The sequence below is a fragment of the Xiphophorus maculatus genome, chromosome 16, assembly GCF_002775205.1.
Source record: "Xiphophorus maculatus strain JP 163 A chromosome 16, X_maculatus-5.0-male, whole genome shotgun sequence".
NCBI classification, from domain to species: domain Eukaryota; kingdom Metazoa; phylum Chordata; class Actinopteri; order Cyprinodontiformes; family Poeciliidae; genus Xiphophorus; species Xiphophorus maculatus.
Window position 1 is genome coordinate 3367662 of NC_036458.1, and position 19220 is coordinate 3386881.

The 19220-nt window shown below is 41.9% G+C and overlaps 1 protein-coding gene across 2 annotated transcripts in view; it reads left to right on the top strand.

Moving 5' to 3' along the window:
* The window catches only part of LOC111611674, a 55515-nt gene that overhangs the window by 14493 nt on the left and 21802 nt on the right, over positions 1-19220 (top strand). The window contains exon 4 of one of the 2 annotated variants that reach the window (XM_023349278.1): positions 578-662. Coding sequence is in view for 1 of the 2 variants with exons in the window: in XM_023349279.1 (XP_023205047.1) it covers positions 578-764 (187 nt within the window). In the remaining variant the exon portion in view is untranslated. Of the gene's footprint in view, positions 1-577; positions 1564-19220 lie in introns of those variants that run through there. The other variant, XM_023349279.1, reaches the window with a different exon arrangement.

Genomic DNA, 19220 nt, shown 5'->3' on the forward strand with positions numbered 1-19220 from the left:
TCCTGCCCTCCCCTTGATTGTTCCCAGGTGTGTCTCGTTCTGTGATTACCCGCTGTGTATTTAAATCCACCTGTGTTCCTTGTTCCTCGTCGGGTCCTTGTCTATGTCTTGTCTATGCGTCAATGTGTGAGCCGCCTGTTGTTTGGACTGTGTTTTCGTCATTAAATTTCATTATTCCTCTTACCTGGGTCCGCTGCGTCTGCCTCACCACCCCTCACCACACCGTTTCATGACAGTTTCCTTACTGGTTTCACTTGTAAGCATTAATTAATGTTCAAATAAGTAATAATACTGTTATTACTGGGGCTACTTACCTGATTTTATCAAGTTGTTTGACCTGATCAGTCATCATCAGATAAATCACATTCAACAACAATGTCCTCTGTTATTTTAAGACAAATGTTGATGTTGAGGCTGTGGAAGACAGAAATGTTTCTGAATGCTTGTTCCTTTTGAAAACATTAATATTATAAACATGTTACATACATAACAAAAAACAAGTTATTTCTTGATATTTCTTGATGAAGGCAAATTTACCTTTCAGGAAGGTTTTCAAATTTTCTCTGTGATTTTTCAGCTGGAACAGCAGAACCTCCACATTGTGTCTTTTGGGAACAGAAAAGGTTTTTGCGTCTCGTTTGAGCTCCAGCAGCAGAGGGCAGGTCAGTCGTGCAGATTTGATCAGATCTAAAACTTTACCTAAGATCTCTTCAGGCAGAACCGGAACCGCTCCGTCTATAAACTTCATCAGGAAGGAAGTCTAGTGTGAAAACTAGACATGGTTTCAGATTCAGATGTTTTATCTTGTATTAACTTGTAACATGTAATTTTCTGTGATGTTTTAGTTGTTATTCTTATATAGACATATATTGTTTGTCGCTATGTTGTGTTTTCTAGTTATAGAAACTGACTTCCAGGGTTTTTTCATGTATTCTCTCTATAATTATTTCTCCTTTACTTTTATGTCATTCTTTCCCTTTAAACTTTTCACCTTTTTTCTTCTTCATGTCCATTACTTTCATATATTTTCTTTACTTTTAAGGTAAAGTTAAATCAGATTCATCTAAAACTATCTTTTAGACTTAATGTATAATTTCATTTTTTTTTTACTTTTACTGTATCTCCCCAAACTGAGATAAAATATATTAACAGAGGTTTTATTTGTTGTCCATATTTACTCAGCTGCTTTTCTGGAAGATCAGCTGCTGGGGAAAGTTAACAGTAAATGTAGGCGTTTCCAAAATCTGGTTATATTTTGTACAGCCAGACATTCATGCACACGTCAGATGAGGTGATGCTTCATCCTCCAGTAGCCTGAGCTGAGAGCAGCAAAGCTACAGAAATAGCTCAAGAAAACTGTTGCAACTTTCTGGTGAGGATCCAAACGTCTGATGAGGTGATGGACCACAAAACCGCTAATAGCCAGGCTAACTTCCTGATCAGCAGAGAGCGACGATGGTTCTGTTCCATGTCCAGTATGAGTTTTAAAAAACCCTGTTAGCTTAGATATTTTCTTCAGTGTTGTATAAAGTACTGAAATCTCAGAGTCAAGTAAAAGTATAAGTACCTCTCCAAAATATGACTTTGGTAAAAGTCCAAGTCACTGACTGAAATGTTACTTGAGTTAAAGTCTTAAAGTATCTGAAACTTCTTGTACTTAAGTATGGAAATTACTGTAAAAATGGATGTACTCAAGTAATGTAATGAAAAGTACAAGTAAAAAGTAAAACAAAGCAAATGCAGTTTGAATGACATTTTTTATATTTTGGTAAACTTGTCAAATACACTTAAAATAATGTACCCAACCAAGTGCAGGCAAAGTTAAACCTGCTAATAGATATACCTGCAGGCATCGTTTAGTTAAGAAAATTAGGTGCTTTACCTATAGCACAAGGTTAACTTAACCTGCTTTACAACTGAACCAGCTTCTTAGTAAACCCTCCAGGACAGAAAATACAAAGTTTTTGTAAGCCTTAAGTTTTCCCTTCAAGTAAGGTCAGTGCTGAAAATGAGAAAAATAAATAGTACAGAAAATGCGGCCAACATGAAGAAAAAGATCTGTTATGATTACTCTACTTCACAAATCAGTGAATCAGTCAATAGGTGGTGCACACAACTGGTCATTATGCAAAAGAAAAAAAGAATTGGGAGGGAAATGCAGCTTATTGGCATCTGTAAACCTGGTTTTGAACTTGCATGCCTTTCCTATATTCGTTACATTTAGTCTAAATTGCTATCGCTATGGCTTCTGTCCCCCTTGAACAGAGGAGTCTAGGTAGCCTGCTACAGTCAACATTAAGCCTCAGCTAAATACACCACGTATGGAACTGAAACAATGCCAAACAAAGTTCATTTATGGTCAACGTTTCACAATACAGTAGTGCCTAGTGACCAAGCTATAGTTACTGAAACAGGAGGATTATAACCATTTCATAAGACGTTACCTGGACGGGGAGTTTTTGTAAGATAGAATTTCCACATCTTCGGGCAGGAATAACATAAACTGCATGCGGTACGACGAATCTTTAACACCCACGAAAGAGTATATTGTGTTTAAATAAGGCCATAGGCTCTCATCACCAGCTGGTGGTTCCCCTGGAGCCGTGTCCGACGTAGTTGCAGTCGTTGTGGTCTCTGTCTCCTCCTCCATGTGGCTGCTGCTGATTGCGAGACTTGCTTTGTGTTTAATGGGAGAAGCGAAACAGGTGTATCCTATTGGAGGTGATGAACAAGCCCAGTCAAGTAGGCTACGGACTTTGTTCGGTAGCCTACTTGCTACTTGCTAATCAGTAGGTGGGATCAAAACACTTTGTTTCTCTCTCTCGCTTTTTTGTAACGAGTAACTAAACCACACATTGAAAATGTATCGGAGTAAAAGTACGCAATTAAGTTCGAAAATATAGTGAAGTAAAAGTGAAAGTCATCAAAAATTTTCATACTCCAGGAAAGTATGAAGTACTCCAAAATATACTTAAGTAAAGTAGTGAAGTATTTTTACTTCGTTACTATACAACACTGATTTTCTTCATCACCCCTCGGTCACTCTCTTCTTTTTCTTTTGTTCCTGTTGTCCGCCATCATGAGAAATCCCTCCCTGATGCTCCCCAAAGCGTAAAAAGCGTTAAACTTGGACCAATAATAATCAAGCTTTCATGATGGACGTTTGCCAGAGCAAATCAGACATTTTTTCAACAGCACCGCCAAAATCCTCTTAGCCAGTGATACAATTAAGGCATCTGACTTTATTCATTCACAAAAATACAAAGCATCTTTCGGGGCCCCCGAAGCGTTGGGGCCCCTGGCAGCATCCCTGTAAGCCCAGGCTAAAATACCGGCTTGACTTCAGGGGATTGGGGAGATTACTGTCCTCCTGACACTTTATACATTTTATTAATCAACCAGGTCACACGATTAATTACATGTCAGAGAGTAATCCTTGGTAGCAAAACTAAAATGTAGAAAACTGCTTGTATTACTTTGTCTCTCACAAAAATTAATGCGATCAAATCAAAATATTCTGTTAATCTGACAAATTTAAAACCAACAAAATACAACACGCAGTAAAAGTGAAAACTAAAAGAAACTTTATAGATACTGAGAACCATGAAGCAGAAGAAAGTTTGGATTAAGGACAGGAAATAGCGAAAATACCCTCTGAGCTTTTCAAAGTTTTACTCCGTTAGATCTTTAATTATATGGGCCACACCAGATCTCTTTTATCTAAATAAGTGTAGCCTTTACACAGCTTGGTAAATATTGGTGTTTATTGCATCATACGTCCTGAAATGAATGGAAAGTCTGTTATTAAGAGGGAGAGGTCAGGCGATCCAGCTTCCTATAAAATGCCTGGTGGATTCCTGTTGAAGCACAACCTCAGGCTGCACAACTCAAAGGAGCTGCTGACCAAATCACCTCTGGAAAACCTCACTGGACCAAATCCCAGCTCTGCTCTCTGCAGGTCGGCTGACACAGTAAGCTTTTTGAAACCTGGTCTTTTAGTCTAAAACTAACACAGACATGCTGTGCTGATATTTTTTCAAAGGTATGTTATGTATAAAATGTTACCCAACAATTGGCTTGTGATAAATTTCATGTTTAGCTATGGCGCTAACGTCAAGCTAAAGTTTGCTTGGTTGCACTGAAAAGTCAGTTCAAGCTTATGTGCGTTACTGCTATGTGTAGAACATGCAGCGATTTATGGCCTGACTGAGTGACACCCATCTGGCAAAATGTGGAATTGTTTTTCATTTGGCATTAGTCTAACTGAATTATCTAAAATTATATTACTCTGTTAACGATGTTGTGTCAGTAGAGGTCTAGGTTAGCGGTGATGCCTTTGACAGCAACTTCTTAATTAGTTGTAGTCATAATTTCTTCAGAATCATTTCAGTCTTTCAGTCGATTAATAATAAAATTTAGTTCAAAAAATTTTATGTAAAATGTAAATACTTTCAAATCAATTAACTTGAATTATTAGCAGAAAATTAATTAGATTTTTAACCAGCTGGAAACATCTTTAACAGGAAATTGCATCTTGCAGAAGTATAAAAACAGCAGATACATCAGTAAATAAATGGTAAAAAGTATTAATTCCCTATCAGAAGCTCCTTTTGCTGTTTGCTGTACATGTCCACCTGTCGGCCACCATACCTCCACTATAGTTTATTGCTTAATTTTACTCAGAGATTTATTTCAAACTTCAGTTTCCCTCGAGTGTTAACATGTGACAGATCAACAGGCCCACAAATATATTCACATCACACTGACGTAAATGTTATTGGCAAGACATTACCTGAAACACTTAAAATGCTTTTATGCAACTTAAATTCACATGAATTTATTTCATCACCTCAGTATCTTCTACACTAGTGTTTTCTCTCACAACTAAAACGGCTACTGTATTTCTCCCATTAATGGAAGTCATTAGTGAGTTCCATTCTTACTTACTGCAAAAGTACAGTAAACTCCTAATCAATCAATCAAATTTTATTTGTATAGCACATTTCAGCAGGAAGGCATTTCAAGTGCTTACAAACACAGAAACACAATGCAACATAGAATCAACAATCAAAACACGACAGTAAGTCAAGTTACATCAATAAAATTGTAATTGATTACGTTTCAAATACAATTCTAACCAGGTGGGTTTTTAGTTGAGATTTAAAAGAAGTCAGCGTTTCAGCTGTTTGATGGTTGCTGTTTGTCCAAGTGGGTTAAAACATAAAGAACTTTCAAAGATAACAGGAAGTGATCCGACAGGCGACATCAGTTACAGAGACATTGGAAATATTCACACCCTTACTGATAACCAGGTCCAGTGTGTGTCCTTGAGTGTGTGTTGCTTGTTTGACATGTTGTGTTAAACCAAAAGTCTCTAAAATATTAGCGAGCTTTTTTGCCCCTCTGTCTTGGGGGTTGTCAACATGAATGTTGAAATCACTGACAATTATTAAACAATCATAATCAATACATATAAGAGATAGAAGTTCATTCAAGTCAGTAAAGAAATTTTCCACAAAAGTTGGAGTTTTGTATAGAGTTACAGACAAAGTTCGTTTGCGGCCTTTAACCTCAATTCCAAGATACTCAAAAGAGGTGAAGTGACCCAAAGAGATTTTACTACAATTTATGGTATTCTTAAATATTGAAGCCACGCCTCCTCCTTTTTTGTGTTTTCTATTCTCACTGAAGAAATTGTAGTTAGGAGGCGCAGATTCAATTAGTACGATCGATCATTCAACCATGTTTCTGTCAGAAACATAACATCGATATTATGCTCAGTGATGAAATCATTAATTAATAGAGCTTTAGCACAGAGAGATCTGGTATTTAAAAGAGCTAGTTTAAGTGTCTTGGAGGCCAAGAAATCTTCAGTCTGGGGTTCCTTTAGGCAGGGGATCAGTCTGATGTTTGAATTAGGTCCCCTGTATTTTATGTTTCTGTTTCTTGTAAATTTTCTTGTAGTGATCCGGACAGGTAATGTCCTGTTCTGCAGGGCCAGACACATTCTGGAGTAAGACGGGTGTAAAGATAAAGTCTGGACCGCTGCTGCGGGCTCTGGAGGTGCTGGACCTGGAGTTGACGCTGGTGCTGGGCTGGCGGAAAGATAGTCCGGCTTGGGAGGCAGAGGGCTGCCTTTCAGCACCGCTATGGCTGTCAGGCGCTGCCACTCTGCCTCCTGTTGCAACTCCGCCAGCCCCAGATGCCAAAGTTGCGGAATCCAATGGTCCAGCATGAGAACCAGGCGGGTGGCTATATTCAGGCGCTGCTTAGCTGAATATGGGTTAGCGACAACTGCCACATAGTCCTCGATTGTACTCCACAATATCCCTGGGTCCATGATGAAAAGAAAAAAAAAAGCACGCCTCACCGTACTTTCTGGTCGGGTCCTTCTGTCTTAAAGTGCGGGGTGTGGAGGTGGTGAGGCAGACGCAGATGACCCAGGTGAGATAAATAATGAATGATTTTAGTAATGAAAGTCCATAATAACACAGTCGAACATGGTCCAAAACACCGGGCAGCACGGCCGAGCGGAAGCCAGGGCTCGACTCCGGTAGCAACCGGTTACACAAACGGACAAGACGACGGACTGGATACACAGACGACAGACACCACAATGAGACGAGGACCCGACAAAACACAGAGACACAGGTGAGACTAAATACATAGGAGGTAATTAGGGAACGAGAAACACCTGGGAGTAATCGAGGGGAGACAGGACAACACGGAGACTGAGAGACACAGGAAACTCAAAATAAACACACAGAAAAACACGGAACATGACAGTTCAGTAGAATATCAAAGTCCTTTTTCAGAATCTCAGATTTCTGCTTTGCCACATCGTTGGCTCCAACATGCACAACTAAGGACTCAATATCTGGCTCATCAGTGGTTAGCGAAAGAACTTTACGAGTTAAATCAGATACAGTGTCACCAGGAAAAGAAATCACTCTCGTTTTCTTGGGATTGCAAACGTGACTGATTCCATTTACTGCCTCATCTCCAACAATAAGCACTTTTGGCATACCTTTCGTTTTCCTGGTAGCCACTTTGTCCTTTGGGGCTTTGGGGGGTGGATGTGTTGGTCTTGCCTCATTGTTGATGTTTGACAGATGGTCCACCTGATCTCTGGACAGTGTTCCTTTTACGGGGGTCTGCAAAATAAACATATTGTGACATTCACTTGTTCCACCTTGATGTCTTCTTTGAGTCCTGGGCTATATTGTCTGATTGTGCCTCTAGACTCTTCAGGAATACATAGATATTGTTTTCCAAACTCAATGTCGTTTGACTTGTTTTCCTGGTGACTGCAGAAAGCCCTTCTGTGTGTTCAGACTCTACACACCCTTTGATGAAATCAGCTTGGTGTCTTGTTGGATATTCTCTGCAGGACAGGTTTTGGTTTGTTTGCGTTTTCTTTCTTTCTTTTTTTTTCTCCGAAGAGTTTTTGCGGCGCTAGTGGCTCGTATTTTTTTGTACAGCAGGCAGACAGGAAGGAGGGTGAGGAGAGGGGGGAAAGACATGCGGCAAAGGTCGTCGGGACCGGGAGTCGAACCCGCAACGTCCGTGTTGAGGACTAAGGCCTCCAAACGTGGGGCGTGCTAACCCCCGGCGCCCCCATTGCGTTTTCTTTAGTTTCATATGGAAACATGGTTTGTTTAAAGACTTGGCTTCGATTTATTTACTTTTGTTCAGTGTTGTGATTTTTGATTTTTGTTGGGTGTTTTGCAGTGTTTTGTCCCTCATCAGCTTAATCAAGGTGAGTGAAGAAGTGTAGGAAAGAAGTGTTGCTCCTTTGAGCTTTTTATTTTTTTCAGATAATAGTGTCTCTTCAAGGTGCTAAGTGTTAATTGTGCCTGCACAGTTATCTTGGGAGGACTTCTGTGGGATTTTTAGTGGGTTGATCTGTGTAGATTGCTTTAATGCCGGCTAGTTTAACGTACGTAACATCCTGCAGCCAAGAAGAGTAACAACTATCAGCTTGTTGGGTTGGTTTTTAGACAGGCAGTCAGTTTATTTTCATGTGTGGATTTGACCTAATCAGCAATTTATCTACAGAAAACTTTGTGTATTTCTTCTCATCTGAGTGATCAACATGCGCTCTTATGAAAATGAGTTTGGGTTTTTAATTTTTGTGCAAATTCTGAACATAAGAGTTAGATGTTTCATTTAACTTCACATTAAAAGTTAACTTTGCTTTTCTATTTTCTTTTAATAGCTAAAGACACAACAAGTGAGTTTATGAGAAGATGTCTCAAGAAAGGTAAAACAAACATGATGCAACTGTGTATATATGTGTGTGTGTGAATGTATGTGAAATTCCAGCATGTTTATGTCAGAGGTATATAAAAACAATATTTGTGATGAAAGAGTTTTTGTTATTTGCCCAGTTTTATTTCTCCTTGTTAGGAAGAGTTTGCTTTTATGTGACAATGTTTATTTTTGGGGCCTGCCATGCAAAGCAATGGCAGGAACCTATTGCTATTGTCGGAGAAAGTGTTTCTTTATTGGGGCCTGCCATGCAAAGCAATGGCAGGAACCTATTACTCTACACCCAACAAAGTGTCTCTTTATTGGGGCCTGCCATGCAAAGCAATGGCAGGAACCTATTGCTATTCTCCCAAGAAAAGTTTCTTTATTATTATTGGGGCCTGCCATGCAAAGCAATGGCAGGAACCTATTACTCTACACCCAACAAGCGTCTCTTTATTATTATAGTTCTTTATTTAACCATTAATGCGGCTCATACCGCTGGGTGCACACCTACAAATGAGGTATCAAAACGTGCAGAAAATTCACGCCATTGTTGCTATTACTTTTGGTGGGATTTGGGCTTAACGTGGCGACATAATTCGCAAAAAACTACGAAAAAAACCCCATTATAAGTCAATGGGAAAAATCCTGGAAATACCCTATTTTTGAGGATTTTCTGTGTCGTCACTAATTCACGTAGAAATGCCATTCAAATTTCATTTTGTAGATACGTCTGTGATCTCTTCGAAAGTGAAGACGGCTCGTCGATAACAGTTACGGTTTGTCCACAATTTGCCTCTAAGCGACCCAAAGTTTCTCATTTTTCCTAAAGTTAGAGTGCTTCTCTCGCTGATTAGAGTGAGAGATCAAGACAACTTTTTCAACCCAAATCATTTTTGAAATCGCCATCACGCCCACAAATATCGCACGATTAGTATCAAAATCGGTCCTGACATTGATACGCCTGTCTGCTCCGGTAAAATGTTTTCGAAATTTATCTAGATCGTACGGTTTTCTGTCACGGTGCTTCAGAGCAAAGTCATGCGACAGGATTTTCTGAGGCTGTCTGAGGCTCTCTCCCATGTATTTGAATAGAATTTCAGATCTGGGCACAACATTTCTTTCTCTCATCGCTGTAAATGTTCTGAGTGAGGTACAGATATGAATCTCGGGACTATCGCAGAAGACACATTGACCTGTCATACGCTTCAAACGCTTTTCGAATATGTATTACGGTTCCCGACCAGGAAGGATTTGTTTCCAATGCTTTTTGTCAGTAAAACGTGTTTGCTCAAACACACAATTGTGTGTTTGACAGCTCAGAGCTCAGAGCTCACACCCTGCTGAGACCATTATTTGCCATAGCAACGGATCTCAAGAGGCTATTGGCTGCTGGTTTGGACTACAGATACGCATCATTGTAGTTCTATCTATAGTGGAACCCTCAGTTGAAACAGATCAGGACTGAACTGGCCTTTAGAACTATTTGCTGCTATGGGCTGTATATAACTGATTTAACTCAGGAACTGTTACACATGGTATTAGTTTGGAACTTTAAAATTAAGCATAATAATAATTTCAAAATAAAAGCCTTGAATATTTTTACATCAGGTAATTGCTGTTTTTGGCTTTATTTGACTTTTTCATCCAAAGCACTGTTACACATGGTATTAGTTTGGCCCTTTGAAATGAAGCTTAACAAAAATTTCAAAATAAAAGCTTTGAATATTTTTACATCATGTAATTGCTCTTTTTGGCTTTATATGACTTTTTCATCCAAAGCACTGTTACACATGGGATTAGTTCGGAACTTTAAAATGGAGCATAATAATAATTTCAAAATAAAAGCCTTGCATATTTTTACATCAGGTAATTGCGCTTTTTGGCTTTATGTGACTTTTTTATCCAAAGCACTGTTACACATGGGATTCGTTCAGAACTTTAAAATGGAGCATACTGAAAATTTCAAAATAAAAGCCTTGAGAATTCTTACATGAGATTATTGCTGTTTTGAGCACTATATAACTGATTTTATCCAATGACTGTTATTCATGGTATTAGTTTGGCCCTTTGAAATGAAGCATAGTGAAAATTTCAAAATAAAAGCCTTGAATATTTTTTAAATGAAGTAATTGCTCATTTTGGCTTTATTTGACTTTTTCATCCAAAGCACTGTTACACATGGTATTAGTTTGGCCCTTTTGAAATGAAGCATAATGAAAATTCCAAAATAAAAGCCTTGAATATTTTTACATCAGCTACTTGTGTTTTGAGCATTATATAACTATTTTAACCCAAGGACTATTACGCATGGGGTTAGTTTGGCCCTTTGAAATGAAGCATACTGAAACTTCCAAAATAAAAGCCTTGACAACATTTTAAATCGTACCGAATGGTGAACGTCCACCTTACTAACGTTCTTGTGGTTCTCTGCGTGCCATTGATCACGTTGCGCCGTCCTTTAGCGTCGATGCCAATTTGTAGCGTGACGACGCCGGGCCCAAACCCGACGGGCGCGCCTTGGCAGGCCCCGGCTAAATTTCTTCAGAAATTTTGGTTTTCTAGTTATTCTTTATTTTTCATCCGTAACCGTTAATGCGGCTCATACCGCTGCGTGCACACCTACAAAAGAGGTATCAAAACGTGCAGAAAATTCACGCCATTCCAGCTATTACTTTTGGTGGGATTCGGGATTAACATGGCGACATAATTCGCAAAAAACTACGAAAAAAACCCCATTATAACTCAATGGGAAAAATCCTAGAAATACCCTATTTTTGAGGATTTGCTGTGTCGTCACAAATTCACCTAGAAATGCCATTCAAATTTCATTTTGTAGATACGTCTGTGATCTCTTCGAAAGTGAAGACGGCTCGTCGATACCAGTTATGGTTTGTCCACAATTTGCCTCTAAGCGACCCAAAGTTTCTCATTTTTGCTCATATTAGAGTGACAGCCGACCTCGGTTCATATCTGGGCACAACATTTCTTTCTCTCATCACTGTAAATGCTCTGAGTGAGGTACAGATATGAATCTCGGGACTATCGCAGAAGACACATTGAACTGTCATACGCTTAAAACGCTTTTCGAATATGTATTACGGTTCCCGAACAAGAAGGATTTGTTTCCAATGCTTTTTTTCAGTAAAGTGTGTTTGCTCAAACACACTTGTGTGTTTGAGAGCTCACAGCTCAGAGCTCACACCTGCTGAGACCATTATTTGCCATAGCAACGGAACTCAAGAGGCTATTGGCTGCTGGTTAGGACTACGAATACGCATCGTTGTAGTTCTATCTATCCTCAGTTGAAACAGATCAGGACTGAGAACTGGCCTTTACAACTACTTGCTGCTTTGGGCTGTATATAACTGATTTAACTCAGTAACTGTTACACATGGGATTAGTTTTACACTTTAAAATTAAGCATATTGAAAATTTCACAATAAAAGCCCTGAATATTTTTACATGACGTAATTGCTCTTTTTTGGCTTTATTTGACTTTTTCATCCAAAGCACTGTTACACATGGTATTAGTTTGGCCCTTTAAAATGAAGCTTAACAAAAATTTCAAAATAAAAGCCTTGAATATTTTTACATCAGCTACTTGTGTTTTGAGCATTATATAACTATTTTAACCGAAGGACTATTACGCATGGGATTAGTTTGGCCCTTTGAAATGAAGCATCCTGCAAATTTCAAAATAAAAGCCTTGAATATTTTTACATGACGTAATTGCTCTTTTTGGCTTTATTTGACTTTTTCATCCAAAGCACTGTTACACATGGTATTAGTTTGGCCCTTTGAAATGAATATTAACAAAAATTTCAAAATTAAAGCCTTGAATATTTTTACATCATGTAATTGCTCTTTTTGGCTTTATTTGACTTTTTCATCCAAAGCACTGTTACACGTGGTATTAGTTTGGCCCTTTGAAATGAAGCTTAACAAAAGTTTCAAAATAAAAGCCTTGAATATTTTTACATGACGTAATTGCTCTTTTTGGCTTTATTTGACTTTTTCATCCAAAGCACTCTTACACGTGGTATTAGTTCAGAACTTTAAAATGAAGCATACTGAAAATTTCAAAATAAAAGCCTTGAATATTTTACATGAAGTAATTGCTCTTTTTGGCCGTATATGACTTTTTCATCCAAAGCAATGTTACACATGGGATTAGTTCGGAACTTTAAAATGGAGCATAATAATAATTTGAAGGTTATCCTGCAATAGTCAGCCCCGCCCACTCCTCACTACTACCCAGGGCTGCCTACTGACCAGTTCTCTGTCTAACAGGTCCGGAAAATCTCTGAGACCTGGGTATTACCCTAAAAGTACTCTATAAGAGATAATCTATTTAAACTGGTGGCGAAAGTGATTCGTCTAGCTCTAACTACCTCCAATCCAGAAGTTATGACCCTTTACAGTTAAGAAACAATCAGCTGAGTAGCCCTCACAGCTGCATAATTCCAATAACCACTTCTGTTAACGGTAGCCCACTTTCTAAATCATAACTTGCACTTGGAACCGGCTAGATTATGTTTAGTGACTTAGATGTAAGTCCCAGGGTCATTATTTATTCTCACCAAAGGAAATTATGAAGCCTCCTATTTACTGGAATCATGTACATTAGTTTTCCCTTAATTAAAAGAACTGAACGAAGATTAAATGACTCTATTAATTCCAATGTCCACCAACCTCTTTAGAATTTTATAGTATAAATTTATTAAGCAAGCTTAAGCAGGGATATGCGACATACAAATCAATAATCAATCGTAAATAATTCAAAAACAGTGTAATAAAATTTACATGTACAATCATACTACCCTGTCCTCTTTTCCCTGACTAAAGTCGCAAGTTCTGAGATGGAATTTCAATGAGCAGATTCAACTCATACCCAGACGATGGTGGATCTTTGGCAACAGGAATTTCTAGCATCCTTGGTTGAGGTCTTTGCCTTGTGTGGAAAAAACCCTCTTTAGAAAAGAAACAAAGCAGAACGGGTCCGAATCCTTTGGCAAAACCCAGTTCCTCATCCCTGAGGGAGCTTTGTCCTTCCTCCAAGTCTTGTTGCAGAGTTTGTAATTGCTGGGCTGAGACGAGACCGACGATCGAATGAAGAACCAGGGATGGGGCGATGGAACCCAGTCCTTCCTTGGCGGTGTGAAGTCCGAACTCTCCCGTGGTTCTGAAGTGCGGTCCGTGGCTCAATCTGCTTCAGCAAGTTGTCTCTCCTTCTGCGCCGTCGGACTGGGAACAACTGGTTCCTCTTCTCAGCCCCTTTTTATGCATCTCTCCACCATGTGTGTGTATGGGGAGGTTTGGCCTACGTGACTTTCTCCACATCTGCTGTTTCTCATGAAAAAGTCCTCACATTGCCCAATCTATTTCTGCTGACCATGGTGGAAAGTCCCGTACTTCCCCTTTCTCCGTTGCTTCAGCCAAACTCAACACTCCAACCATCCTGTGCGCTCTGACCATCTGTTCAGAACTGCTTGCGACATTTCCTGTTTCAGGACTGTGCTGTATTCCTCTCTTTTTCTATAACCCACTATTATGTATTATAGCTCATTAAACACATTAAATCTGTTGTTAAACCTGTTTGAATTAATTTCAAATGATTACAACTTCACATCATCACAAGTTTGATCCTTAGTTAACAATCAATCACATCTCTTACTTATTATAATTCATCAACCATAATCTTTCCACAGTTAATTCATTACAGAAATCATTACAGATCACATTTCAGATAATACATTTCAGAAGGTTATTATGTGATTACTTGTATTCATTTTACTATTCCTTCATATTCAATTTAATTAGCTTTTAATCAAACTACAAGATTACTTATTTTCTCTCAGGCCTCTATGCACCTTTTCTGCATGCACCCGGAAAGATCTCACACCCCATGCCAGTTTTCTTGACACCCCCTCCATGAGATCGGACGGTGCTTCGCAGAAAACACAGAGTCCAAAGTCAAAAGAGATCAAGTCCATCATCACAAGTGATAGTGAGGATGTCCCGCTCATAGCAGGTAACCGGAGACAATGAAGGTGTCCAGGAATCCACAACCGCATACTCCGACAGATTGGATGGCGGAGAAAGCCAACGTTCTGCGCCCAAATCGTTGTCAAGTGTAGAGTCACCTGAGACGGAAAGGGTGGAACGTTCCAGCGGAGGCGGCAGAGGCGAAGGCAAGTCCATGCCGAAGTCGGGCAGCGTTGATGGATTGTTGCAGTAGTCGTCCAACTCTGCCAGCAGATTCTGGAAATCCATATCACTTGGTGATGGAGATGAAGGGGAAAGGGTATCCTCATTCTGGCATGCTTGGGGAGATGAACTGAGGTTCTCAGTTTGGGTACCTCTCTCGTTAGTCGCACTGCTGGCTTGGCATCCGACGTCGATAAACAAATCCGGAGACACGGGACGTGTAGGCGGAAGATAATCGCCCACCGCCACAATTCGGCCATCCAACAGATGTAAAGTTGGGAGGCATTGCCGAGTAAGTTGGTGTTCCCACAACTTATGAATTACGGGCAGCCGTAGCCCCGTATACAATGGATATGCTGGGAAGTCGTCGTCGGCTAGGCCAAATGCAGAGGTCCACACGATTTTGTGCACCCGTTCCAGGGATCTAGATGTGGAATCCGCTATGTAGGGCAAATCCTCCAGCCCTGTAGCGCAGAGAATTGCCGTTACATCATTAAAATGGCTGCTCACGCATTTGTGACACCAGCGGGCGGACGATGCCACCCAAATGAATCCATAGGATTCTGCGGTGATCCCACATCCCACACAGCAGGTTGATGCCTGAGGAGAAACAGTAACCCAGGTAACTTCATGATTAGTGGTTATTGATTAACTACATGTACTTACAATGACGAAAATGCTAAAGCGAAAGCTGAGAGAGTAGGCTGGTTTTAAGCCCGTGTGCCAGCTTGTTTTGCGAGCCAAGGTGAATTAATCACAGGAGCCGAAATGTCATGATCTGGTGCCGGTTCACCTCGATCATAGACATGAGCTGAATCATGGAATATTGCCGCGTAGGTCATCAGCCATACAACAATGGCGAGGTCCGAGGTTTCATGAAGCCAGTAGAGGACCACCAGGATCCCCCAAACCGTTGCCCAAAGAGCCAGAATTACCCACTTTTGCATCCAAATTCGCCGTCCTCGACCCTTGATAGCCAAGGCCTGGCGCGCTAAGTAGATGAGGATAGATACTGCGAAAAGCCCTTCTAGAATGGCTGTGAGAATCTTAAATGGGGCGGCTCGTGTAGCTTGTGCGCCCCCCAGGACCAATTCCAGTATCAGGGCTGCGGTGTCGGTGATGAGCCACAGGCAGACCACAACGCCCCTGCGCCAATTGATGCGAGTACGGCCCATCAAGTAACAGGCAAAGAGGGACGAAGCCAACCCCCATCTGTGGAGAATGATTGGACGGAGGATAAGCTTGGCATATCCTTGTAGCGCGACGAAGATCCTCATAGGATGTCCCTTGGGCCAAGGACCGGTGTGGCAGAAGACTACCCAGGCCAGGGTAATCCCTAAGTGCTCAATGGTACTCACTTGAATCGGTGCAAAAAGTGAGTTGGGATTTGATGAGTTGGTCGAAGAGTTGTTTTCCATGATGTGAGATGATGGTCGCTCTGGATCAGATCCTGTCGGCAGCTGCGATGAAGGTTGAATGGGTCGCAGGCACACGGCAGCTCTCTCTTATGCAGGAGTAGGCTCCTCCTTAGGGGGGAGGGGCTGGTAGTTCCTCTTTTTGCAACGACAAAGTGCTTTCAGCCACGCCTCCAAGACGATTTTGCCGATGAGTATTGCTACGGCGACGCCCAGGAGTCCTAAGAGATATGGCCATAGCACGCTCAAAGCGTCTAGCAGCCACTGTTCAACAATGTTGAGGCCTTCTTCCACCACATGAGCAATTTCTTCCACAACCTCGGTGGCGACGGCCACCAAAGTTGCTCCCATAGTCTCATACCAGAAACAGTCATGTCTATTAGAGCCTTCTCCACATTGCTGCCAATGCTCCATAGTGGTGGAGCAGGTGAGATTGGAATACAACAGGTTGGGTCCTACCCAGTCAAACCCTGAGTCGATGTTCCCTTCACACAGACTTTTCCGAAAAGCATGTCCTTCGGCGATGGCTATAAGGGGATTTGGAATGAACGGAACGGGTAGTCCAAGAATGCTCTTGCGCTTCTGAAGATGATATCCTAGGATTGCGTCGGTGCATGTCCGTCCGCTCACTATGGCCCTCCGCCATGTGCCATTGATTTTCCGCCAAGTAACCTCAGAAGAGTGAGTGTCATACTCCTCTGCATAATGTTCCTCGCAGTAGCTTTCCCAACCTCGAACGGTTTGGCAGGGTCTCCTGGCCAAACTGATCGTGCATTCGAGGACCCGTCTTGTCGTGTTTCTACAGGTCATGCGCCAAGGTCTTGGGTTGACATAACTGTCAGGTCTCCAAAAAACTCCAGGCCATATCATGCGGTCTTTCGAATAAACCGTGGCGATGTACTGGTACTTGACCCAGTAGTTTGTTGATTCCGTGAGGCATGGTGTTACCCAAGCTTCAAACTCATCTTGTTGGAGTCCCCACCACTCGTAGTCCCAATTTCGAGTGTAATCCTCGTACCAGGCTCGCAAAGCCCATTTGGCAGTAGGTGCTTTTTCAGGATCAGGGCAGTTGTACCTCCAGGTGGAGTGAAGAGCGTTCCCCGTTTGCCAGAGGTCACAACGTGGCGATGAGTGGGTTTTCCTCCAACAGGTGTCATTAAGGCTCTCAAAAATTCTTTTGGCGACACATTTGTCAATTTTTGCAAAGTCATTTTTAGGAACTTTCAGAAGGTCATCAGGAGTTGGAAGGGGTTGTGTACGCAAATTGGCAATGTGTAGCTCCTCCAAACCAGTATGAGAGCGAACCGTTCCCTCCGGGAAGTCTCCCATAAAGAACGTCTGGTCTTTGGCTATGTATGTCCATGGGAATGAGTTGTTCAGCCAGGTTTCAACCTCTGTACGGATTGTGCGTGTAGAGTGCCACAAATCAGCCCAGTATTCTTCTATGGCTGTAACTATATAATTCCGTCCTGCACATTGCACAAACTTATTCCAGAGGCAAGGATTCAACCAACTAAAGTGGTGTCTATAACAGTGCTTTTGCTCCTCATCATACATAAACCGTCTAGGTCCTTGTCTGATCAGGAAAGCCGTCATGTTGGTCAAATTGGCTGATGTAGGCAGCATCGTTGTATTGACTGGAAGATTACCTCGGGAGGCATTTCGATAGGTCCAGTTGCCCGTTGGTGCTGTAGGGATGATGTCATCCTTTCTGCAGTTCAGGTGGATGTCTCCCCAAAACTCCCCTCGTGGAAGCCAGGCCCGACAGCCTGAGGACCTGTGTGGGGCTGGGTATACTACTTCGGTATCCCAGTACCCTTGACTTGGCATCAATAGCAGCGATCGACAAGCCATGTTGCAATGCCATTCTGGCATACCTCGGTCCGGGTGAATCCAGTTGCATCTGACGGTCCGTCGTTCTTTGTTTTGCAGAACCCGTATCCAGCAGAGCACTCCAGTCTCGAGGAAGTCATAGTTGTAGATCTCCCAGGTGCGATTCAGAAGGTCGTCCAGAGTGGAGTCGTTCAATCCGAAGGCTCGGCGCTCCACGTACTTTTTCCCGTTGTCTTTGGCGAACAACCCGGTTCGGTTTTAGAATGTCCATAGGTGACCCTTGTATGCGTAAGATACCACGGTCCAACTCCGATGAAGTAGAAGATAGTAGCAAGAACAGCAGCAGCAAACAGCAGGGCAAGAAGCGTTAGCAGCCCTTTCAGGCATAGGGTTTTTCTGGTTATCGTAGTCGTTTTCCGTAGCAAGGGTTCGTTAGAGATTTCCGAGTCGTCGTCGGTGTCAGTAGAGCTGTCTGATTCCGATGTAACATCCAGCAACTCCGGGTCTGTAGGTCGGCGCCTCATGCCGATAGCATCCATCCTGGCCAGATTAGTGCCTCTCTGGGATCCGCTGTATCAGGCGCTGTACAGATTTTTCTCAAAGAGTTGAGGTGGCCTTGGTTGGCAGGGTTCTTTCCAACCCGTCTGGTGGCCCTTCTCTGCTGCAGGGCTGTATATATGGGAGAGGGGTAGGGTAAATCAGGCTCCAACCCCCTCCACACCCACTTCCAGTGGAACACCCTCCAGTAGTCCGGCCTAGGGAATGGGCCTGGGGCGGTTCCATTTTTCAGCGCCTGGTCTTGCCAGGATTCGTGTTTGTACCCTATTGGGGCAGGTACTGAGATATAGGTGTACAATGATTGTCCATGCAGAGTTAGTCTAGTGCGGTACCCCCAGGTTGACGGAGTAAAAATCCTCTGGTGTGGTGGATTGGGGTAGACCCTGTCTATTTCCAATTTCAATGGAAGCCTGGTGTTATTAAATATATAACATTCTGGATTTATTTCCCTCTTTACTATAGTTCTCGCCATACTTCGTGAAGTGGTCCAAATGACCATGTCATTGAGTGAAATTTCACAATACAGTCCTTGCAGTGGTTCAAGATAATGGGGACCCCACCTAATCCGTAGCTCGATCCCCTGTAACCTGAAATACACTGTATTAAAAGTCCACGGTAGAGATCTTGGGCACATAGGGGAGATTGATGCAACATTAACCGTGTTGTCGGATCCTCTTCCTTTCCAAGCGGGCGGTGCGGTAGGGATAAATAAATGTGGCTTCATGGCCGGGGGCGTCGTGTATTCTTCACTTTCCCCCACCTCTTTTACGTTTTGGAAATTGGTGGGTCGGAGATATATGAGATACTTAAGAAAATAGGCCTCAGTGAGCGGATTGGAAACAGTGAAATCTTCTCTTGGCATATCTAGTAGAATGGAGGTGGTAGGGAGTTTTAAAAACGGGCCTCTGTCTGATAGTCCCGATGAGACTCCAACCCCCACTTTGAACAATC